The sequence below is a fragment of the Dermochelys coriacea genome, chromosome 10, assembly GCF_009764565.3.
Source record: "Dermochelys coriacea isolate rDerCor1 chromosome 10, rDerCor1.pri.v4, whole genome shotgun sequence".
Lineage (NCBI taxonomy): Eukaryota > Metazoa > Chordata > Testudines > Dermochelyidae > Dermochelys > Dermochelys coriacea.
In genome coordinates, this window is record NC_050077.1 from 20,312,127 (window position 1) to 20,333,833 (window position 21,707).

Below are 21,707 nucleotides of genomic sequence, written 5' to 3' on the forward strand. Positions count from 1 at the left end.
TAGTTCATCTCTGGTTCCACTATTAGAATCCAATGGTGGTTTTGAAGATCTAGAGACCAGCTATTAAGAGGTGCACCTTTTGCCCTGCATTTGATGCTCACATGAGATGCCCGTCACGGAGGGACATTGTCCCTCAGGGTATTCAATCTGAGGTGCTTTCACCCCAAGAGTATGGAAAGAACAGCAGAACAGACTTCAAATGGTCCTGCTGGCAGGGGGCTTTGACAGACAAGCCCTCTAGATATTGTACACATCTGTGATCTGTGAGCAAGCAAACAGACCCTGATACTACTTGAGAGAAGAGGCAGCAGAGACCTCTTGTCATAAAGGGAAGGGTAACAACCTTTATGTATGCAGTAACATAAAATCCCTCCTCACCAGAGGTACAGAATCACTCTATCTGTAAGGGGTTAAGAAGCTCAAATAACCTAGTTGACACCTGACCAGAAGGACCAATGGGGAAAGAAGATACTTTCAAATCTGGGAGGGAGGTTTTGTTTGTGCTCTCTGTTTGTTCCCTCTCTGGACGGAAAGAGACACCAAGCAGGTAAAACATACCTGAAATAATGCCTCAAAAATTATAAGTAAAGGCAAGGAAATGCATTAGATTATCTTTTGTTTTAGCTTGTGAATTTCCCCTATGCTAAGAGGGAGTTTTATTCCTGTTTTTTGTAACTTTGAAGCTGAGCCTAGAGCGGAATCCTCTGTGTTTAAATCTTTTTATTACCCTGTAAAGTTACCTTCCAACCTGATTTTGCAGGTGTGATTCTTTTTACTTGAACTAATATTCTTCCTTTAAGAACCTGTTTGATTTTCAGTGTCCTATGGACAAAGGGTCTTGTCGGTACTCACATTATTCTCAAGCCTCCCCAGGAAAGGGGGTGAAAGGGCTTGGGGGAATATTTTGGGGAACAAGGGACTCCAAGTGACCCCTTTTTCCTGAATTTTTGTCTAAATCACTTGGTGGTGGCAGCAATACCGTCCAAGGACAGGAAAGGATTTGTGCTTTGGGAAAGTTTTTAACCTAAGCTGGTAAAAAGAAGCTTAGGGGGTCTTTCATTCAGGTCCCCACATCTGTACCCCAGAGTTCAGAGTGGGGAGGGAACCCTGACACCTCTGCATAAGATGCCATCTTCAGTTCAGATCTCAAGAAACCTATGGTACCTAAAAAGGATCCTGATCCATTGGATCTGAAACTGAAAAGCAGAAATAACTAGTTGGTGATGGCCTCTGTAAGCAGAGCCAATCTGCAGGAGTGACACCTCCCTTGGAACCAGGAACTTTGGTGGGGGAAAAACTCAAGGTGCAAAGAAGGCCTCTGTCACAGAGCCTTGGGAGTCAGTGGATGTTCTAGAACAGTCTGTCACAGATCTGATTGAGCTCCCCAGTTGGACACAGCATACTGCTGTAAGGGGATCCAAACGCTGACTCCCATGTGCCCTTAGCTTGATGGTGCTGAGCAGATGTTAGGTATGGTCCCAGTCTAACGAAGCAAACAGCTGTCATTGCTGATACCCTGGGTTCAATTCTCCATCCTGAATTTCCTCAAAAGGAGTACATTCAGTGGATGCATCCGATGAAGTGATCTGAAGCTCACGAAAGCTTATACTCAAATAAATGTTAGTCTCTAAGATGCCACAAGTACTCCTTTTATTTTTGCGAATACAGACTAACACGGCTGCTACTCTGAAACCTAAATTTCCTCAGTAACTGACCGTGACAGCGGTAGCTAAGATCTTTCATGTGGATCTCAACTTAGGTCAAATCTGGAAGGAAGCAAGGAGGACTCTGAGAAGAAAAGGAAGGCTTCTTCACATTCCCACGCTGCTGCGTCTTTGACCTATATTAGACCTGAAAAAACTCAACTCCTTTATCAGGAAGTTCTGATTCAATATCTTTAAACTGGCATCCATAATACCTTCCCTCTCTTTGCAAGGTTGGTTTGCTGTTCTCAGTTTGAAGGCTATTTCAATCGGGTTGTTGCACTGCCAATATCTTTGCTTCCTAGTAGAGGAGAATTATTTTCAAATCAGAATCCTTCTCTTCAGCTGTTCCACTGCCCCCAGAGTTTTTACAAGTGCCTCAGGGAGGTGGTAGCACATTTATGGAGACGAGATCCACATATACCTGTACTTGGATGACTGGTAAATCAACGTGTTGCCAGAACAAAATCTATCCAAACTCGTATCCTTCACTGATGCTCCCTATTTGAGCTGGGGCTCTCAGAAAGTTCAGAAACAGCGAGAGGAGGAGATAGGTGGAGGTGCAATAGCGCTCCAGCAGGCACCGCAATCAAAAGGTTCAATCAGTACAGCTGCACCACTGGCACATTCATGTGTGAATATACAGAAGATGCTCAAAGAACTCCGGCTAGAGGTGAGTAGCCTACATCTAAGCAAGAGAAATACATGCCATTGCAATTAAATGTGTGACATTCTGACTTCAAGATCCATGTAAAAAACCCTATTCTCAATCTATAGTTGTCTATTTATAGTATTAAATAAATGGCATTAGCCAACTGCTGACCTAATTTAGAAAAATGCACAAATATCCCCATTTAAATTTAATCTTCATGTAAAGGACTAAGAAGCCAGTTTAAGTGCCGTAATGCATGTTCTTCCATTTTTAATTAGCTGCTGGAAAACATGACTGAAGTAGTTAGAAGGGGGATACAGGAAGCGCAGGTTCAGCTTCAGAAAGCAAATGAAGAAAGACTTCTTGAAGAGGTAAGAATTCCAAAATAATCTGTTATCTACATCACATAACTTTGTAACACTTAGATGGCTCATTCACTAGAATAATCTTTCAACGGCATGTTTTACAGGGCCTGCTACGACAGATTCCTGTAGTTGGCTCTGTGCTGAACTGGTTTTCTCCATTTCAAGCATCACCAAAGGGAAGAACATTTGATTTAACAGCAGGTAGGAATAAATACATCTGCAGCAATAGTACATTAGCAATAATTCTGTAAAACGTGGAAACCTTTACAATGTTACACAGACTTCTTGTTAACTGATTTATAAGACGTCCAAATTATGTGATTAAAAATGCACTCTTAAGATCGAAAGGAATATTGTCTACCCACCTCTTCTCCAACACTGCATAAGAAAATATCTAATGCCACCATCTGTCCAGTTCCCTTTAAATCTCAATACTTACAATTCTCAAGTCAAATTAAAGCGATTGGCTGGATTTGGCTGTTGTTCCCTCCATTATATTACAAGAAGGGGTTCTTCAAATCATCTGTGTAAATTCCAGATGTGTAAATTGGATTTCTGCTTGGACTTCTTGTACAAAAAAACAGGAGGATGGGGAGAGCTTAATAATGTCATAAGAGCATTCCTCCAAGTGTGTAATATATACAAGCATGATATATCTACATGTGTATCTATATGTGTAAATATATATTACGGTGGCACCCAATTGACTTGAATGCTCTAACTAAACTAATTTTTATATTTGAGTTCTTGGTTCAGGTGTCCTCTGGCCTGTCATATTCCCAGCCTTCACTACTCTGTACAGTAAGACATTAGTAGTCTGGGAACAAAATTGGGATTAGCTCTTGACTATGATGGGTATAGTGTGAACATGGCTACGTGAAGGGAATCCATGGCAGTGTAAAAGAGTGAATGGGAAAATTATTCTAGTTGGATTCCACTTGTACCTCATGCAAGTCATTCTGGAGTAAGTACTAGTCTAGTTTTCCCTGAGACTGTAAATTCTCAGACTAGGGGAGGCTGATAATGTGGTAGCAGAGGCCTGCGGGCAGCCTTATATTTTTTTTTTTATATATATATATATATGTATGTATATATGTGTGTGTGTGTGTGTGTGTGTCAGGCCAGCCTTATATTTATTTTTAAGCTAGGAGGGTGGGGGAAGCATGTTCACTGTGTTGCTTCACTTCTTCCACAGTGGTTGAAGCACAGAATGGAAGATTCCTTTGGCAGAAAAAGGCAAGATTTGCCTAAGAAGGGTTTATCCTATTCTGATGAAATATTCCTTTAAAGTGCTGTGCTCACAGGGCCTTAAAATGAAGTTTGAAGCTCAGGATGTATCACGTTTCCAGTGGTGGAGGGAAGGAGAATGTTCACCATGTTAGAAGTTATGAAGTGGGTGTCAGTCATTTGATTATTTTGAGAATTTGTATGTAATAGTTCATGTCCCTTTCTGTACTTGAAGCATAGTATATTCTGTTCGTGATTAGAATGGCACAGATTCATGGGGAGATGGCAAGTACAGCTTCAGAAATGGGGCCCAGGCCCAGAATCTGAAAGGGAGTCAGGCACCTAAATACCTTGAATGATCTGGGCTTTAATACTTGCTTGGGGACATGCAGGAGAGTGAGTTAAATACAGAGCACCAGAAAAGTTTAAAAAGTGTGTACTTAACGTGTTACCTGGTTCTAATATTATTTACTGGTGTCAATAAAACTGTTTCTTTCAAGACTTTTTTTTTCCCCATTGGCAGGCTCTCTAGAGTCTACAGAACCCACATATGTATCAAAAGCACAGGGGACTGGGACCACTCCACCCCCCACTCCGACTCCCAGTCGCATTAAACAAAGGCTTCCAGGTAAGCTTCCTCCAATTAATTTTAATAAATGTGCAGTTTGATGCTAAAGAACACTCTGCTTTGTTGAAAAAGCTAATTAGTACATAATGGAGTTTTATTGCCTAATCAATGTATGAGATTTGCTTTGTCTCCACATTCCTGATCTAGAGCACTAATCTTGTTTGTAATTGTACCTGTCCTCCTGTTGATTTTAAATGACCAGTGCAGCAGCCAAAAAGACCCAGAATGGAGCACCATTCAAATCCATCTTTTCCCACCCCCGTTGTGCTCTGAAGGAATAATTACTGGGACTGCAGGGGAGGTAGCTACCCTTCTAAACAGCAATAACTACCTCTGACCACAGGGCTCTTTCCTCTGGAAAATACTGTAGAATTGTAAGCTCTCTAGTTCGCACTAAGGGTTACTGAAGTTTGAAAATTAGCAAGATGACAAACCAACAACCCCAAAAAAACAAGGAGAATGTATTTCATTTATTTTGGCCACTGTGTTTTTTTTTGCTGTATTACACAAATGTGGTATTTAGTGGAAGTAATTTCTTAGCATGAAATTACACAAAACATAAATCTGCTCAGGAGAGGCAAGATGAGCTTTTTTCCTTTCACTGTGTAAATGAGCTGATTACCCAAGTGTAGGCTGGCAAAGCTATACTGATGGTCTTGTCCTCTTTCCTCTGGTTAGATTTAGGTTTGAATTTAGTTTGGACTGTCAGCTTCTCTAGTTGGTCATTAATCCTCTGGAAATCCCTTTGGGGCACAGTTATCTGTTTTAGTAACTTACCCATCCAAAACAGTCTCATCAAGTAATGTGTCCCTTGACTTGCTCTTTTTACTGACTGTCATTTTTTTCCAGCCAAGCCTTAACTGGGTTACTGTTTACACAAGGGAAAACTACTGGTGCAGATTACATCAGTTACACATCTGTTTGTCTAAATTAACTTAAATGCAGCTACATCTTTAAAAATAGAGACCAGCTTTTAAAAATGTGGCTTAGTTTCTATAGATTCATCTGTGCATTTACTGCTTTCTAATGCTATATTCATTTTTCCACAGGTCAAAAGCTTTTTAAAAGATCTTTAAGAAGCTCTGATGGATTTAGTGAGACCAGTTCAGTTAGTCACACTGATGACTTGGAAAAGATTGAGCAACGGTCCCCTTCTGTGTCTACTGTACAAGAGCAAGGGACTGTGGAGACAGAGAAAGCAGAGCAGCAGAATGAGATAGCACAGGTAACAAATGACAAAACTGAAGACCTGCAAAGTGACAAATCACAAAAATCGGGAAATGACTCCACTAAAGTAGTGGAACAAGAAAGTCTAAGATAAAATCCAGATTTTGTGAATTAAGACTTTGTATAATAACCACATTCCCTGTAGGGCAGGGAAGTTTATGATTTATTCAATATGTGAACAGTGCCACACGTTAGTACAGTAACTACTACTGTAATTTACAATTAACAGGGATTTTGCACAAAAGCAAGTTAAAAACAAAGCGTTTTCCCCTATGGGCCAGTTAACTTGTTTTATTGTACACTTATTACAATTGTTTTAATCCTATATACATTATCATCTCCAAAGTGATATTAAGATACCTGATTTATTTTATACACATTTGCCTGAAGGAGTATTTTTTGGCAAAAGAGTGACAGTTATTGTATGAATCCAGGTGGCATTATAATGCTTAATGAGTTGATCATACATTTGAGTTAAGGTTAAACATGCACCTGGTGATGATATTTGTAAAGTGGTCCTAACTTAAAAATATTCAATAAACCTACCAGTTGCTCACTTTTATATTTTAAATCAGTTTAATCTTTTTAAAAAAAAAAAACCCACAATTTGGGTAGTTAGTCTGTAGTGCACTTCATCTCATTGCTTTTTTAATCCCTAATGTTCATTAGAAATTCATTGCCCCTTACTAAAAGGGTCATCAAGTAGTTGCGGTGCACTGAGTGACACGGATGTATATTATGAATATGTAAATACTACTTTGCCATCAACTTTTTTTTTTCCCCTGTTGTAGGAATTGGTCCACTCAATTAAGCTCCTTAACCTTACTGGGCTTGTGTTAACCCTTGTAGAAAGTAATAGTGCCTCTGCATGACAGTTGCTTCTTGCCTCTATCACTGGCAAGAAGCACTGATAAAGATCTAGCCTCATTTACTGCTGCACACCCTCTATAACCAGAACCCTATGAACCTAGTTACTGGAATCTTTGGTTATATATTTTTAAAGTTAGTAAAGCTTGAAAAAGTCATGGTGGTGATGGTTTCTACACTATTCTGATTTGAGTAACATAACTTACTTTTAGTAGATATTGTACATACTTGAAATTATAGGTTAATACACTACAGCACATAGCTCCTTTATAATCTGTTAACTTGTGATATTGTTCAGAAGTATTTTCTCCATTATATTACCTGCAGAAACTGACTTTACAGTGTAGAAGCAAAACAGACTCCCTAAAAAAAAAAAAAATGGATCCAGCCGTACAAAATTGACTTGTTAACACTATCACCAATATTCCGTTTACATAAATAGGATGTGTGTAAATTACTACCTTGTGTAGGTCATTATGATGGCTCCAGTGGTAACAAGATTGGATAGCATTGTGATATTTTGTTAAGGATTTTTTGTTGATTTACATGTACTGTCAAATTTTCAGTTTTTGATTAGCTGGGGAGTTGTAGTTAAAGTATATTAAGTCAAACTTTTTGTTTATAATTTCAGATACTTCTCAGATAAAACAGAGAGCAATTTTTCCTAAATATAAAAACAAACAATTAAGTCAACTAGTCTTCCTTATTAGTTTATTTGGAAATGAAATACATTAACATAGGTATATTTGTGGGGGGCAAAATTAATTTAATATTTTTATATTTGGAATTGCTGAACTAATGGTTTTGTTGGACTAGAGCTACATACTTTAGATATTACCCAAATGTTTCAATAAAGATTCTTCAAATTACAACTTCTGAGAATTCAATTACCATTGAAGAAAGCTGCACTAACATCTATGCGGTAGTTTATGAAAACAGGTGTTTGATACCCTAGTTTTTTTTTATGTCATCAAATGGTACCTAGAACAACCACCCCCATCATTCAAACACCTCTGCTACACTCTCTATCCAGCTATTGCACAACCACTGTGTAGCAACTGTTGTTGCTGCTTCCAGTTCACTCAAGGCTCAGACAAGTACAAGACTCCAGCAAGGTAGCCTAAGCCTCAGCATTACTGTAGGGAGGACCCAGGATGTTTAAGCCCAGGGAGGGACAGGAGTTGCTTTTGAGTTTGGTTAAAAAAGATTCCAGAGAGAAGCTCTGGGGCTACTACTCCCATACAGTGGAACAAGAGAGGAGTCTGGAGGGGAGAAAATGGCAGGCTAATGACCAATGTTGTGTGGGATACTGATTAAGGGAAGAGACTTTAAAAACCGACCTGGCCCGAGGGCCAAGTCACAAGAAGAGAGATCACTCCAGGGCCTCACCAGATGACAAGCGCTGCAAGCCATGAATCCACTCTTCTTATTGGACATGGAATTACAGGCCTCATTCATTCTACTGGAATGGTTTAGTGAAGTTGTAATTAGCAAATTCAGCATTGCCCTGACTTACCAGGTGGATATACAAAAAGAAAATGAAACAATATTTGTGAGATGAAAGTAACTACACAATTAACCTGAAATCCGTAACTTACTGTATTGTGATCCTTTACCTATCATTTTAGTCCTGTGAAACAAGATTATCTACAACACTGAGAATTTCTATTAGAGCTTTTAAAGCACAGTACACTTTATATAAAGCTGCTATTCATAAGTGTCTAACAGTTTGAATTGTAGAAGGCAGTCATTATAGACAACTATAACAGTTGTGCTTATCAAAAAATGCTGCCATTTCAGAATAACTAAACTGTCAAGTTTTCATATGTACATCCCTGAACTATGTAACCACAAAACAGAGATGACAAACCTCAAAGTATTTCATGACATCTTCCATGTAGTTTCTTAATGTAAAAAAGTATCAGGGTGAGGTAGGTTTTAAAGAGGTTTTTTTTTAAAAAAAATAGTAATCTCAGAAGTAGAAATATTTCCATGAATGTTCTTAAACTCCAGCTACAGCATGTGAAGTTACATCTTTTCCTGTATTCTCTGCAACCCAAACAATGTAGCAGTGAGCAAGCATCTTTGGCCATTTTATTTTCATTGTCCAAACTTCAGAGAAATGCAGAAAGTAAGCAAACAACCCAAATGGTGAAAAGTTGAGTTTAACGGTTGTTTTAATAGAAGATGCCCAATGACAAAGTTTAGTGACATCTCCAGTTTCTTTATTAATAAATATAAAGATTTATTATTCTAGACATTTTTAGAATTGGAGAGCTGTACTGAATCATACAATATTACTCTAACAGCAGTGGTAAAATGGCACTGTTTAACAAATATGCTTTCAAGACTTATGCTCAGCAAGCATTCCTGCAGGGTTAAGGATTATATCTTTCAGTGTAGAAAAGCCCACTTCCAACTAGTGAAAAATCTCACCTATATCACCAAAAAAAATTTTTTTTTTAATTTATTCATTCAAGGACTTAATGGTTGGGTGCCTAAAAGAAATCTCTCAAAAAAACCCAATTAATGTGTTTGTATACATGTTGTACTTTAAATTGTATTTCAGGGGATACTTAGTCCCAACTCAGAAAAGCACTCTTGAAAGGGCAAGTGCATATTAAATCTCTCTCTAGGTAGATTTTGCACAAGGCATTAATATACAACCGATTAGCACCAAAAGTAAAAACGGGGGGCACAATTTTAAGGACCATCTGAAAACAAGAAAATACTGATTTTAGTAGTAAACATTCACTCCCTTAGGTGAGTAACAGTGCAAACAAATGCACCTCTGCCAAAATATTACTTTGAAAAGCATTAACCAAGGCTAGTCTGATCTCAGGGACAGCAGGGGATGTGACCAACATGGATTCAGAAAAATGCTCTTTGCAACAAAGTGGCCAGGCTGTGCTTTCCCAAAGCACATCCTTCAGTGTTTACCTCAACATTAAATTGTTTCAAAACAGACTCTCTCCCATAAGCCTTCTTCAGTCTTTTTATAAAGTCGAGGTTTCCTGTTAGGAAACAGGGAGTCAGCAGGAAATGGATGCTCTTTTAAAAACATCAATGTGGATCTAAGGTGGGAAACAAAGTGGGGTGGTTCAGCCAGAGGCGATGTGGAAAGATTCTGGAAAACAAGATGGTGTCATGAGCTATTTCGAACCAGATGAATAAGAACATCGCATAGCTACTGGTACCTCTAGCTTTAATTTCTGGCTTAGAGGAATGCACCCCCTCCCCCTTCCAGCACTGCACAGAAAAGCCATCCGGGTTGATGGAATGCTGGCACAAAACACATTTTTGTAACTTCAGTTACCTGTAATATCTGTTTATCATCCTGGTTCAACCAGAAATCCACATATGGGAAAGGCATCCAGAAGTAAGGTCCAATATGGAGTTGCTCTGTCTTTGCATCATAAATATTAGTCATCTGTAACAGGGAACAGACTTTGAGGGTTTCCCTATTGAAATTGAGCAGCAGTAAGTGAACTGAACCCTCTATCACACTGAGCCAACCATGCCGTGAAGGGGAATGAGCTTAGAGTTGCCTTCACAGCTTCTTCCCCCATCCTCTGATATGCAACAAACTGCAGCTCCTGTCCTAGGCCAACAGGCTATTCTTCAGTGTCCCCCTGCTCCTGTCCTGTTCAGCCATCTAACTCTCCTTCCCTGCTTGCCTTGTTTCAGCTCCCTTGTCCATCCTGCAAGGCAGGATCCCCACCACTGCTGCCACACTCAATTCTCCCTCCCAACTCTGTCCTGAATTAACCAAACGACTGGATAAAATAGCTGCTCTACACTTATACAAGAGGCTAAATAGCCTTTTTGGGTCAGAATTTTGGGCTCAAGACCTTAAGTGGCAAACCTTAAACTCACAGATATTCCAGTTATTTCTATGCCATAATCCTGGGGACAGTAGAGGGTGTTCCCCCGTTATGGTTTAGTAGGCATGGGTCTGCAAATACTGCCTTGTGTGAATGTCTTCTTAATGAAGTTGTAAGCTTTGGATGAAAGCAGTGTCTTTATGTAGCACACCTGCTTCTGAGAGATCATGTGGATTGAAGAGAGCTGGGTTCAATCCCCAGCTCTGCCACGGACTTCCTGCATGACTCAGGCAAGTCATTTAATCTCTGTACCTCAATTCCAGGTCTGTAAAATTGGATTAACACCACTACCCCTCTCTCACTCTTCATCTGCCAGAGCCTGACTGTTCAGCGTCTCGCACAGTGGTACTCTGATCTCAGCTGAGGCCTCCAGGAGCTACTGTAATACAAATACTGAACTCTGTCCTTGTTTCCAAATCAAACACTTTTGTCAGTTTTCCCATCAGGAAAGTAGCAGGAGCTGTTGTAGTACAGATATTGGCTAGTATGTCTAGTGTTCGTCTCTGATTACACAACCACAAACTGGCAGTAATTTATCATCATCACTTAAGGAGTAATTTCTCCTTAAGGAATAACTATTAGTTTCTGATACAGACAAAAAAATATCAGGAGTATTTTTCTCTTAAGAGTTGTTCCCCACCCCACCAAAATATATGTTTGTTTTCACTCACTGGTGCTCCTGTTAACATACGGGCTGAACGCAAATCTTCATCTGGTCCCTTATCTGGAAAAGTTGCATGGAAAATCTCTGCTGTTTTAACATTCACAGCTGGGGAGAAAATGGTTTGAATAAAACATAGTTAAGCAGCTAGCGATGACATTTAAAATGTCCATCCCCAACAAGCACCGCATTCCAGACCAACAGCCCTTTTTAGCACAACAAAGGTGAATTTCAGAACTTATCAGTTTCACTTTCTGGTTTGCTTGTATTTTCACAGTGCTCTTTGGTTGGATTTCTAGCAGCCCAGAGGAAAGTTTAAAGGAATATGGTCAATTTGAAGATACAATTTTTGGATAAAAATTGTATTCCTACAATGGTATAAAGATTACTGAAACTGAAAGTAGTTGGGGGGGGAGGGGGAGAAGAGAACAAAATCAACTAAACGCATCAGAAAGAAGTTGGACTCCAAACAGAAAAGGCAAAGGAACAAGCAGTCTAGCTCACTGCTGGCCAATAGTTCAGCTAAATGCCATGAAATAAACCTTCAGGCTCTGATCTCATTAAAAAGAAAGAAAAAAAAATATGTACATGCTCCTGATCAAGAGGACCCTTTCCAAATGCATTTCCCAAGCAGCAGTACATCTTCAGTGTCTAGCAAAACCAGTCTCTGAGTGGTATTAACAGCAGCCCTGTCCTACCTATGTTAGCATCAGAGCTACACTGACCTGTTCACCATGGTGTTTTGTATCTCCTATATTAGCCTTGGCTGGCAAATGTGTTACCTTTACAAGTCTCAACAGCAACCACTTTAAAACAGTATACAAGATGCATTATACTCACCTATTCCATAAATGACTGGAAAATGACTGTCCTTTTCCTCCCTATCATTTAATTCTGTTTCAAAAAGAACAAATACATCAAATAATTCAGCCATTGTCAGCATATTTATTTCCAAGCTGCATTAGTTTAGCTTTAGCCAGGGAGGTGCCCAGACCTTACCCCAAAAACAAAAAGTGGGACATGCATAAAGCAGCCACAAGGGAACTGAAAACTTGGGTTCCTATCCTTGTTTAACTCAAGTGAAATGAATCTACGTTTTTATACCATGTCTATTATCATGGTATACAGGAGAAATTCAGACACAGGGTAGTTCCATCTCAAAAGAATGGCAACTGCTTATGCCAGTTCTGAATTAATCCTTATCTTTGGTGGACATTTATCCACACCACAGAACCAGACTATATAAAATCACTACACCACAGAAATCATTCACATCTTAACAGACCTGGCACTGAAACAGCTGCTCAGGACTCAAATGCATTGGCAAGGGCAGCATGGGGAAGGTGCAACTCATCTGCCCACACCATGACTGGCTCTAGCCAAAGCTATTAGCCCCTCAATTTCACATGCAATAGATTTACAAAAACACACAGCTGTAATGAGGCCATGTTTCAAAGGTTTAAGCTACAGCCAGTGTTCTCACTGAAAACGAAGAGATATCAAAAATAATCAGACTTGAATTAGCTACGATGGAGGAAAAAGGAAACCGAAGAGGGGACAGAGGGAAAAGATGATAAAAACATTAATTTGGGGCAACTGTTTTCTACAGCCATCCAAGCTCCTACACACTTCATTCATCTGTCTGCTGCAATACCGACTAAACACACATATTAAATGCAGGAGGAAGGTCTAGTGCTGTTAACTGATCCTAAATGGGTTTAGATTTCCTTCCCAGCAGAAACACAAAAGTCTTCAATTTGGAGTGCTCACAGGACCACATGGGTGAAATACTTCAGCTATTAGCAACTGCAAGTTACCATAGCACTTCTGGGAAGAGAAGCCCTAACCTAGCCATTGCCCTACCTGCGGTGTGCTGTGGTAAATTACTACTTCCAGAATACCAACTCTGGAGTAATCAGTATGTGACAGCAAACAACACTGTAGGCAATAAGCCCTCCTGTGCCTAGAGCTCACAAAGCTCACAGGCCAGATCAAGGGTTGTCTCTCCTCAAATGAAGAGCCTCACATTTATTTCAAACACTAAACATACTTTTACAAAAGGGAAAACATTAAAACTCTTACCTGTCACACAGAAAGTCACTATATGGACATCATCTTGCTGGAGATCAAATGCTCCTACAGCAACAACAGTAGCAGCAAGGTATAAAACTGACTCATGTCAAGGCTGCATATAAACGATGGGGTATATTAATGTGAGACCCTCATTACTAGCAAGAAATCTCCCACTCCATTGTTCTTGATACAGATCATGGACCGGTGTTTGTTTTCCAGATATCTCTCAATATCTTGCTCTTATAAAATAAAGAGAAAGCTACTCTATATAACAGTAATTTACACAACTGGCCACAGGCAAGGGCAGAAAGTTGTTAAAGAGAAAGCCTTGTTCTGTCAAGATTTTATTCCTTTTACAAGCATTTTGTTAAGGTAGCTCTGGCATTGTGATCTCAGGTTTAGTTTGTTACACATTTATCAGGGTACATTCATTAGTAATACCCATTTTATATATGGGGAAATATAGGTAGAGAGAGAAGAGACTTGCCCAAGATCATACAGCATGTCATATATATTTTACTCACACACACACACACACAGAGAGAGAGAGAACATGTGTAAATCATCTTACTGCACCACCCCGTGTATAAACACATGACGCACTTCAAATTCCCAAGTGGAGAAAAACTCAAATCCAAGATTTTTTCTACTGTATATTTGAGGATTAAGATTTTACACACACACACACACACACACACACACACACACACAGCCCAAATCCAGCCAGAATTCTAGTTTTTGGACATGAGAATGCAAAAAAATGTGTACTTACTAAGAAGCTGATTAGTAAGTTTTTGTGATAACTGCCTATCATCGTTGAAACCTCCAACTAGGTGAACTTCCAGCCTAACAAAGAGATGGAATAACAGGAAACAGCAATTAAAAAGGCATCTCAAAGTGAATAGCTTTTCAATACAATCCCCAGTCCACACCGTACATTAGAGAAGGCTCATTTATTACATTTATGTGCCAGTTGATTGTGTATTATATCATGACCTAATGTGAGTAACCTCTTTGTTTTGGACATTATAGGGAATATCAGCTGAGCAGCACCAACTAAGGACTTGAATCTGAGAGGCACTGAATATGGGCAGATGCCACTGAGGTTGTTTGGATTTATAGGTGCTCAGCTCCTCACGGGACTGGACCTTAAATTACAAAGCTATGTTTTAAGCTTCACAACAAAGATCAATTAAATGTACTCCAATGACTTCCTTACAACTCACTCAAACCTTAAGATGGGGTCTTTGTGAGACATCTGTGTAAATATGGCTCCTCTTTCACTCTATAGGTCTGTTTTCTGTGGCCAAGCTTTTCGAAAGTGACTAGTGATTTTCAGGTATTCAACTTCAGACACCGTAAAGGGACCCAAATTTTTAGAAAGTGCTGAGTAGTCACCAGCTGAAAATCAGGCCCCTTTAAGGTGTTTCAAGCAAGATTCTCAAAAGGAACTAGTTGCTTTTGGAAGTCTTAGACCAGGTATATTTAGTGTTATATCTGCCAACTTTACCAAGTTTTGCCTCTACAGGTCTAACAGGAGTAAACACGATCAAAAGGAATCGAGCTGGATTCTTTTCTGGCTCCCACAACAGCAACAGAATTTATAACTAAATTCTGACTCAGAATCTTTATTGTTTTATGTGCAAGCCAGAAACTTCCAGATTAACTCAGATCCCAGGATGAGTTTACAGGACCAACAGTTTTAAAAAAAAAGCAAAAATTCATTTGTGAAACTAAGCAATTTGAGATGGAAATCACTGAGACCCAATAAACATGGACCCTCACAATGGCAGTTTTACAGAGATACTATTCAAAGCAGCATCACGCTTTAAATTAAATCCCTGCTAAGAGAACTACAAAAATAATATATACATACAAACGATGGGGCTGAGTAAATCAAGAACAAGAAAAGCTACTAAATCTGTAACAATGCCAGTAGGCAAAAAAAATCATCACTGCGGAAACAGTACCTTGTTGAGATGTATTTTCCTGCCCTGGCTCAGCACGCCGCTGATTCTTTATCTGAGCCCGAAATGATCACATTTAGAATTTCTCACCTTACACACAACAGTGACCCTTGTGAAATACCGTACCCAAGACATAATATAGCAGTTCCAACCTTCCACATTCTGTGTCATTAGAGAACGATTTTACTGCACTCATAATCAGCGACACCTCGGCTTGCGTGTTTGATCCATCACAGTGTGTCAAGCAGGTGGCCCCACTCCCTGGAAGGCAGGCAATAAGAAAACATTTACCTGACCACAGCTCCATACAACAGCAACAAAAACTCTGTCATTCTGTAGAGCAGCTAATAAAAATGGATAAACCGCATCCAGATTTTACAGGAGGAACTGACACTAAAAAAGAGATTAAGTGACTTGCCTGATATCACACAAATTCAATATAGTCAGGAACAGAACCTCAGTCTCCTGATTCCCAGTATCCTGCTGAAACCACTAGGTTCCCTGTGCTGCCTTCATAAGAGCCAGGGACTGAGTTCCAGTCCCATCTTGGTCACCAAGGACTTGTCTACACTACTCAGCTGTGCTGCTGAAGCCCTTCAGTGTAGACACTACCTATACCAGCAATTCTCAGACTGTGAGGCAGGACCCCAAAGTGGGTCACCAGGACTGGCTTAGACTCGCTGGGGCCCAGGGCTGAAGCCGAAGCCTGAGAGTTTCAGCACTGCATGTTGGGCTTCAGCTTTGCGTCCGCCTCCTTCCCCCCCCCCCCGGGTCAGTGGGCCTCGGGTGGGCTCAGGCTTCAGTCCCCCGACATGGGGCCGTGTAGTCATTTTTATTGTCAAAAAGGGGGGTCGGGGTGCAATGCAGTACGAGAACCCCTGATCTATACCAAACAGGAGTGGTTCTTCCGTCTGCATAGGTAATCCACCTCTCCAAGAGGCAGTAGCTAGGTCAATGGAAGAATTCTTCTGCGGACGTAGTGCTATCTACACAGGGACTTCGGTCGGCTTAACTTCGTTGCACAAGGGGGTGGATTTTTCAATCTAAATCTGTATTGATCTAAATTCTTTAGTGTAGACAGGTCCTGAGTCACTGTATGACACTAGACAAGTCACTCACTTAACCAAAAAAAACCACACTCCTGCGGTCAAAGGTTTAGGTGAATATGCAGCTCTAGTGTACTGCCGAAGGTAATGCAGGCTGGTAATAGCAAGATTTGTTTCTTAAAACATGACCCATGCAAACTAGAATCAATGAATTAGAACACCCAGTGGAAGCTCAATACACCAAATGTGGAAATGCAATATGAAATAACAGTTATTATGCAGCCATTATTTGAGAAACATGCATCTCATGGTCCAGGTTTCCTTTATGATACCTGTGTGTCTGAGCACCACCAAGTGGCAGGTAGTTGCATCATCAGACCCAAGAATGGACACGGAACCTGTTTTAAAGGAGAGAAATATGGTAAGAATTTTTCCGTCATGCTTGTTGCTTCAAGAGCTAACATTATTGCATCCCCACGTACCATCTTTAGGGGTGGTCACTGCAAACTCTCTTTGTTGGATATATAGAAGTCCTTTCGGTCCCACTGTTTGAGCTGGTTGGCCTCTTAGAACTCTTGTTTTCTCCTGTAAATAAATTGCACTCAGACTAAAATGGCTGAAAGAACAGATACAGCAAGTACTAGAATGGACACTGACCCACCCAGGCCTATGGAAAACAAATGGAATTAGGTGGCAGTTCAGGGAAGACCAGGAGTTCTAAGGTTGACCATAAATACTTATATTTCATGGTGTTTTACATCTTCAAGAACCAAGGTGGAGGCCAAAGACTAGGAACATGGATTGGATATCAGTGGACCTGAGAGTGACTGGTTTCCACAACAGCCAAGCATGCAATCAGGAGTTTTGGAAGAAGGCTATAAAAGTCACTTCCCAAAGAGGGAAGTGGCAAGAAAGAAGAAAAATGTTTACATCCTCAAGGCTCTTTCCAAACATTAACCAGTTAATCTTCACATCACCCCAGAGACAGTCATCCCACTTTAAAAATGGACAGACAGAAAAAGAAAGGGACTTGACCAAGGCCACACAATCATCAATCAGCACAAGAGCTTTACTCAGCAGTTTCTGGCTCCTAGCTTTGTGCTCAGTCTACTGCTAGGACTAGAACAGTTAAATATTTCAGTCAGATCTATTAGCTTCCCTATAGTTATTATCTTCAGACCTATTAGCTTCCCTATAGTTATTGTTTTGGATGCTTTTAAGAGAAATTCACAAAGGATATTTTTTGACGGCTTGACTGTGATAATCTTACTCACAGACAACAAATAGCATGATGCAACATGAATAGTCCAGCTAAAGTCAAAAAGGCTCCTTATGGAGGAAGGTACTGTTCAGGGTAAGTAAGGTAATCACAATCTAGAGCTAAAATACCAGACGATATGAACAAATAATCAACTTGATTTCTTGTAAGTTTTTATTTGATGATTTAATTCATTATAATAATAAAATAATAAAATAATAATAATAATAATAAATAATAAAGATTTATATTAGTACTAGATAATTAACATACATAAGCCTCCTATTTGGAGAATGAACCAAAGTCTATTGTACCAGCAAACCCTGGATTGCTCAAATGACTCTGGGTCTCCCCATTAGTAGCTGTCTTGAAAGTAAGAGTAGAAACACTATGTTCATTTCTTTAGCTAGTAAGAAACTGCTCCCATTGGCTTGAATGCAGTAGAGGGATAGATTCTAAGTGATATTTGCTCATCTACACTCCACAAAACATTACATAACCCTCCTTCCCATAAACCAAACTGTTAATGAGTACTCTATTTCCTGAAGCTGACAACCAATCATTCAACACTGATTTACTTTAATACCCAATCACAAACTTGAGTCTGTTTTGTTCTAGCAATGTCTAAGACTAGCTATGCATAGCCTGATTTGGAGCTGCAAGGGCTTGAATCTAGCCAGAAACTTTATTATAGGGTATGGACTTGATGATTCAATAGGGGTTTTCCATTTCTAGAGGCTATAACACGATAGCATTCTCTAGTATGAGAAGGGGGGAAAAATGAACTTGTGCTTTTTGCTTCTTGATGATGCATAAAGACCCCCCTCCAATACCCACAGCCGGACATCTGTGCCCCTGCACTGCCCATGCCAGAGCTTTTGGGCCCCTAACACCACCATATGCCAGGATGTCCATGCCTCCAACAAGCAGGCACCACATCAGGGCTTCTGCCCTCTGACCCAGCACCCCACACTGGAGAGCACCCTATGCCAGAGAGACAAGGTCTGGCCCGAGAGCTGGTTTCTCTCACCAACAGAAGTTGGTCCAGTAAAAGATGTTACCTCTCCCATGCTTTCTCTCTAATATCCTGGGACCCACATAGCTACAACACTGCATGTACCCTGTGCCAGGACATTTAGTCCACTGAAAGCGCCAAACAGAGGCGTACAGACTCCCATCCTACTTGATAACGTGCCTGTGACACGGGTAAACTCCCCTTCTCGACCAGTGAGAGCCAACAGGCTCTGGACTTCTCATTGGAGGAGGGGGGCCTCCCCGTCCAAAGACTGCTCCGCCCCGCCCAGCTCGGCAGCTGGCACAAACCTACTCACTGCAGCCTCCCTGGCTGGAATCCGACAACCTCCTGCTGCAACCCTGCCAGAGCAGCCCCCACCCCCTTACCTCCAGGGGCGGGTAGGTGCGGACCACCTCCCCCGGGGGCTGGGCCAGGTCGATCCGCTCCCCGTTAATCAGCAGAGGCATCTCTAGGAAGCGCCTGCTCCTGAGGCTGCTGGGCGGACTACTTCCGATAGCAGCCAGCTGGGAGGGGAGGCGGCATGGGCTGACATCGCAAGGGGTTCTGGGAGATGTAGTCCGGATGGGGAAGCGGGGTTTGGAGTTGAATACTTCCGTGCAAACAGCCCGAGTGTCTGCGGCAGGAGTCCGCAAACCTGACTTCAGCTAACGCGGGGAAAGAAAAAGATACTAATGCACGTTAGACCACCTCACCCCCACTCCCAAGAGAGCAGCATAGGCGCTCTCCCCCCTTAAAATGAAACTTGCAACCCCAGAAAGGATTGAAGAAACATGTGATTCACAGCCAGGCCAAGTGCAATAGATCTGTCTGAATTTCCACCTCCAGGACAGGGACTACTGAACTCCAGGAGGGCTGTATTTAAAATAAACTAAACTATCTCTAATGGAAACTACAGGGAGGATTTTAGGCAGGCAGCATTTAATGACCCATCATGGAATCTGCCCATGACAACAGGCTTTAGGGCTCATGAAGAGTACCATCAATTACACAAACAGGGCACAAATACTCACCAACCAAATTTTCAGCAGGCCAGCAAAAAGAGGCCCACTGAAGGTGTGGGCCCCGCCCTTTGTACATGTAAAAATCCTGTCTTTAGATAAGAGGCGGCAGTAAGATGTACTCGCACATACAGATTTTCTCTCCTCGCATCCACACATTTTGTGGGTACAGTTAGATCCATGCTGAAAATTTTGCACATTATGTCAAACAGCATCATACCTTAAAAGCAGTAAATAATTAATTGCTTGGGGCACATTCAGAAATATTTATTTAAAACTAGGTACTTTCAATCAGCCCCCACTTCCTATGCACTGCCTTGGTATCTGCAGCACTCACATAACAACCCTCACTTCTCATAGCCCAAGTCAGACCTTGTACATGCTGGTAAGTGATACGGTGGTTTGACATATATTGCATTAATTCATTTAACTCTTAAACAAATCTGTTTTTTCTCTCCTCACAGAAGCCAGTGGAATCAGACTTAATTACTAAAATATGACTTTCAGTGGAAGGGTCCCTCAAACGGTCATCACCAAATTGAAGTGAAGGAAACGTTGGGATGAAATCAGCCCCCTCTGGATACTACTACTACAAATCTCTGGCAGAGACTACTTATAACTACCTCTCATAAAAATACTTTTCTTAGAGGTATTTTTGCTTTTGACTACACTAAATGTAATGTATTTTTAAATTAATTTCCCAGAGGTACATATCCCCAAAACTGACCTTCTCAAAAGACACACACAGAAATGTCATATGCCACATGATAAGCACTGGACTATATATATTGCCAGTTAGAGCTGAATGGAAAATTTAAAGATGCTGGGAGAAAAACTAGACTCCCCCTTTCATTTTCCAGTAAGCTGTATTCTCACTATAATTTTGCCCAGCAAAGTATGAACACTTCTAGCAAAAACAAGGAGTCCAGTGGCATCTTAAAGACTAAGAGATTTATTTGGGCATAAGCTTTCGTGGGTAAAAACACATTTCTTCAGTTGCACCTGAAGAAGTGGTTTTTTACCCACAAAAGCTTATGCCCAAATAAATCTGTTAGTCTTTAAGGTGCTACCGGATTCCTTGTTGTTTTTATGGATATAGACTAACACAGCTACCCCGATACTTGACTTCTAGCAAAGTGCAGCTTAATAAGCTTGTTAGCTAAGTGTTGTTGCCTCCTTTTGTTATGGTTATAAAAGCACTTTTGTTTAAAATGGGAAAAGCAAGCAAAAAGAAGCAAAGAGAATGCAGTGTCCATTGTCTTTGTGATCATACATAGCTCAAATCAGGGGATTTGTCACAGACCAAGACACAAACATTGTAGGATCCCCTTGTTAAAATACTGCTTACACAGAAGATTCCTAACACCCTTGCACCCTGAAAGGTCTGGTGTTGATTGTTTTACTAGCTAGGATGAGGTGACCAACCTGAGCCTGAGAAGGAACCAGAATTTACCAATATACATTGTCAAAGAGCCACAGTAATAAGTCAGCAGTCCCCCGTCAGCTCCCCACTCCCCGCCCACCAGCACCTATCCTCCTCTCCCCACACCTCTTGATCAGCTGTTTCATGGTGTGCAGTAAGCTCGGAGGGGAAGAGGGAGGAGCAAGGGCATGCAGGCTCTGGGGAGGGGGTGGGGTGGAGTGGGGGCAGGGCCCGTGACAGAGCCAGGGTTGAGCAGTGAGCACCCCCCCCAGCACATTGGAAAGTTGGCATCTGTAGCTCCAGCCCTGGAGTCGGTGCCTATACAAGGAGCTGCATGTGGCTCCAGAGCCACAGGTTGGCCACCCCTGAGCTAGGACAACTGAATTCGTGCTCATTTTTTAACATTACAATTTTCAAGATGTCCCAAAATATGGATCTAGATACAAAGCAAATTTTTTCTAGAGCGAATAAAAAACATTTAAAAAAAAAAATCACACACACGCACGCAAATCCCCAGATCACATACAAGATATAGCAACGTTAGCCAGAAGGAAAAACTGGCACTATGTTTTGGAAAAATTCTTGTATCTGAGTTCACCCAACATGATGACAAAGCCATTGGTGTCATGGGGAAGAATGCTAAGTTTTGATCACTTTGGAACCATTCTTTTCTTACTGTTGCTTAAGAGGAG

General features: G+C 40.9%; 2 protein-coding genes across 3 annotated transcripts in view; one reads left to right on the forward strand and one right to left on the reverse strand.

The window, feature by feature from the left end:
- PDXDC1 (pyridoxal dependent decarboxylase domain containing 1) overlaps nucleotides 1-6,386 on the forward strand; it is a 49,990-nt gene extending 43,604 nt beyond the window's left edge. Inside the window, exons 20-23 of the mRNA XM_038419987.2 lie at nucleotides 2,634-2,726; nucleotides 2,825-2,921; nucleotides 4,471-4,575; nucleotides 5,625-6,386. Of these exons, the coding sequence (XP_038275915.1) occupies nucleotides 2,634-2,726; nucleotides 2,825-2,921; nucleotides 4,471-4,575; nucleotides 5,625-5,896 (567 nt within the window). The 3' untranslated portion in view covers nucleotides 5,897-6,386. The remainder of the gene's footprint in view (nucleotides 1-2,633; nucleotides 2,727-2,824; nucleotides 2,922-4,470; nucleotides 4,576-5,624) is intronic.
- Nucleotides 6,387-8,816: 2,430 nt separating this feature from the next.
- Nucleotides 8,817-21,602, reverse strand: NTAN1 (N-terminal asparagine amidase). Of its 2 annotated transcripts, XM_043494131.1 has the most exons (10): nucleotides 18,960-21,602; nucleotides 16,783-16,885; nucleotides 16,633-16,698; nucleotides 15,407-15,515; nucleotides 14,060-14,133; nucleotides 13,297-13,350; nucleotides 12,055-12,108; nucleotides 11,225-11,322; nucleotides 9,986-10,099; nucleotides 8,817-9,796 (listed from the first exon to the last, which is right to left on the reverse strand). In XM_043494131.1, the coding sequence occupies exons 1-10, from the start codon at nucleotides 19,038-19,040 to the stop codon at nucleotides 9,617-9,619; spliced, it is 933 nt and encodes a 310-aa protein (XP_043350066.1). In that variant the 5' UTR covers nucleotides 19,041-21,602; the 3' UTR covers nucleotides 8,817-9,616. The 2 variants fall into 2 exon arrangements, with proteins under 2 accessions (XP_043350066.1, XP_043350067.1); XM_043494132.1 differs by lacking the exon at nucleotides 12,055-12,108 and having other exon boundaries at nucleotides 18,960-21,113.
- Between the last annotated feature and the right edge of the window lie 105 nt (nucleotides 21,603-21,707).

Bases quoted from the DNA above. Each gene is read 5' to 3' on its own strand.
- NTAN1 (XM_043494131.1), bottom strand. From the start codon at position 19,040: ATGCCTCTGCTGATTAACGGGGAGCGGATCGACCTGGCCCAGCCCCCG. The intron at 13,351-14,059 runs GTAAGTACACAT...TTGTTGCTGTAG, and splicing joins ACTTACTAATCAGCTTCTTA to GAGCATTTGATCTCCAGCAA. The intron at 9,797-9,985 runs GTAACTGAAGTT...CTTGTTTTCCAG, and splicing joins ATGATAAACAGATATTACAG to AATCTTTCCACATCGCCTCT.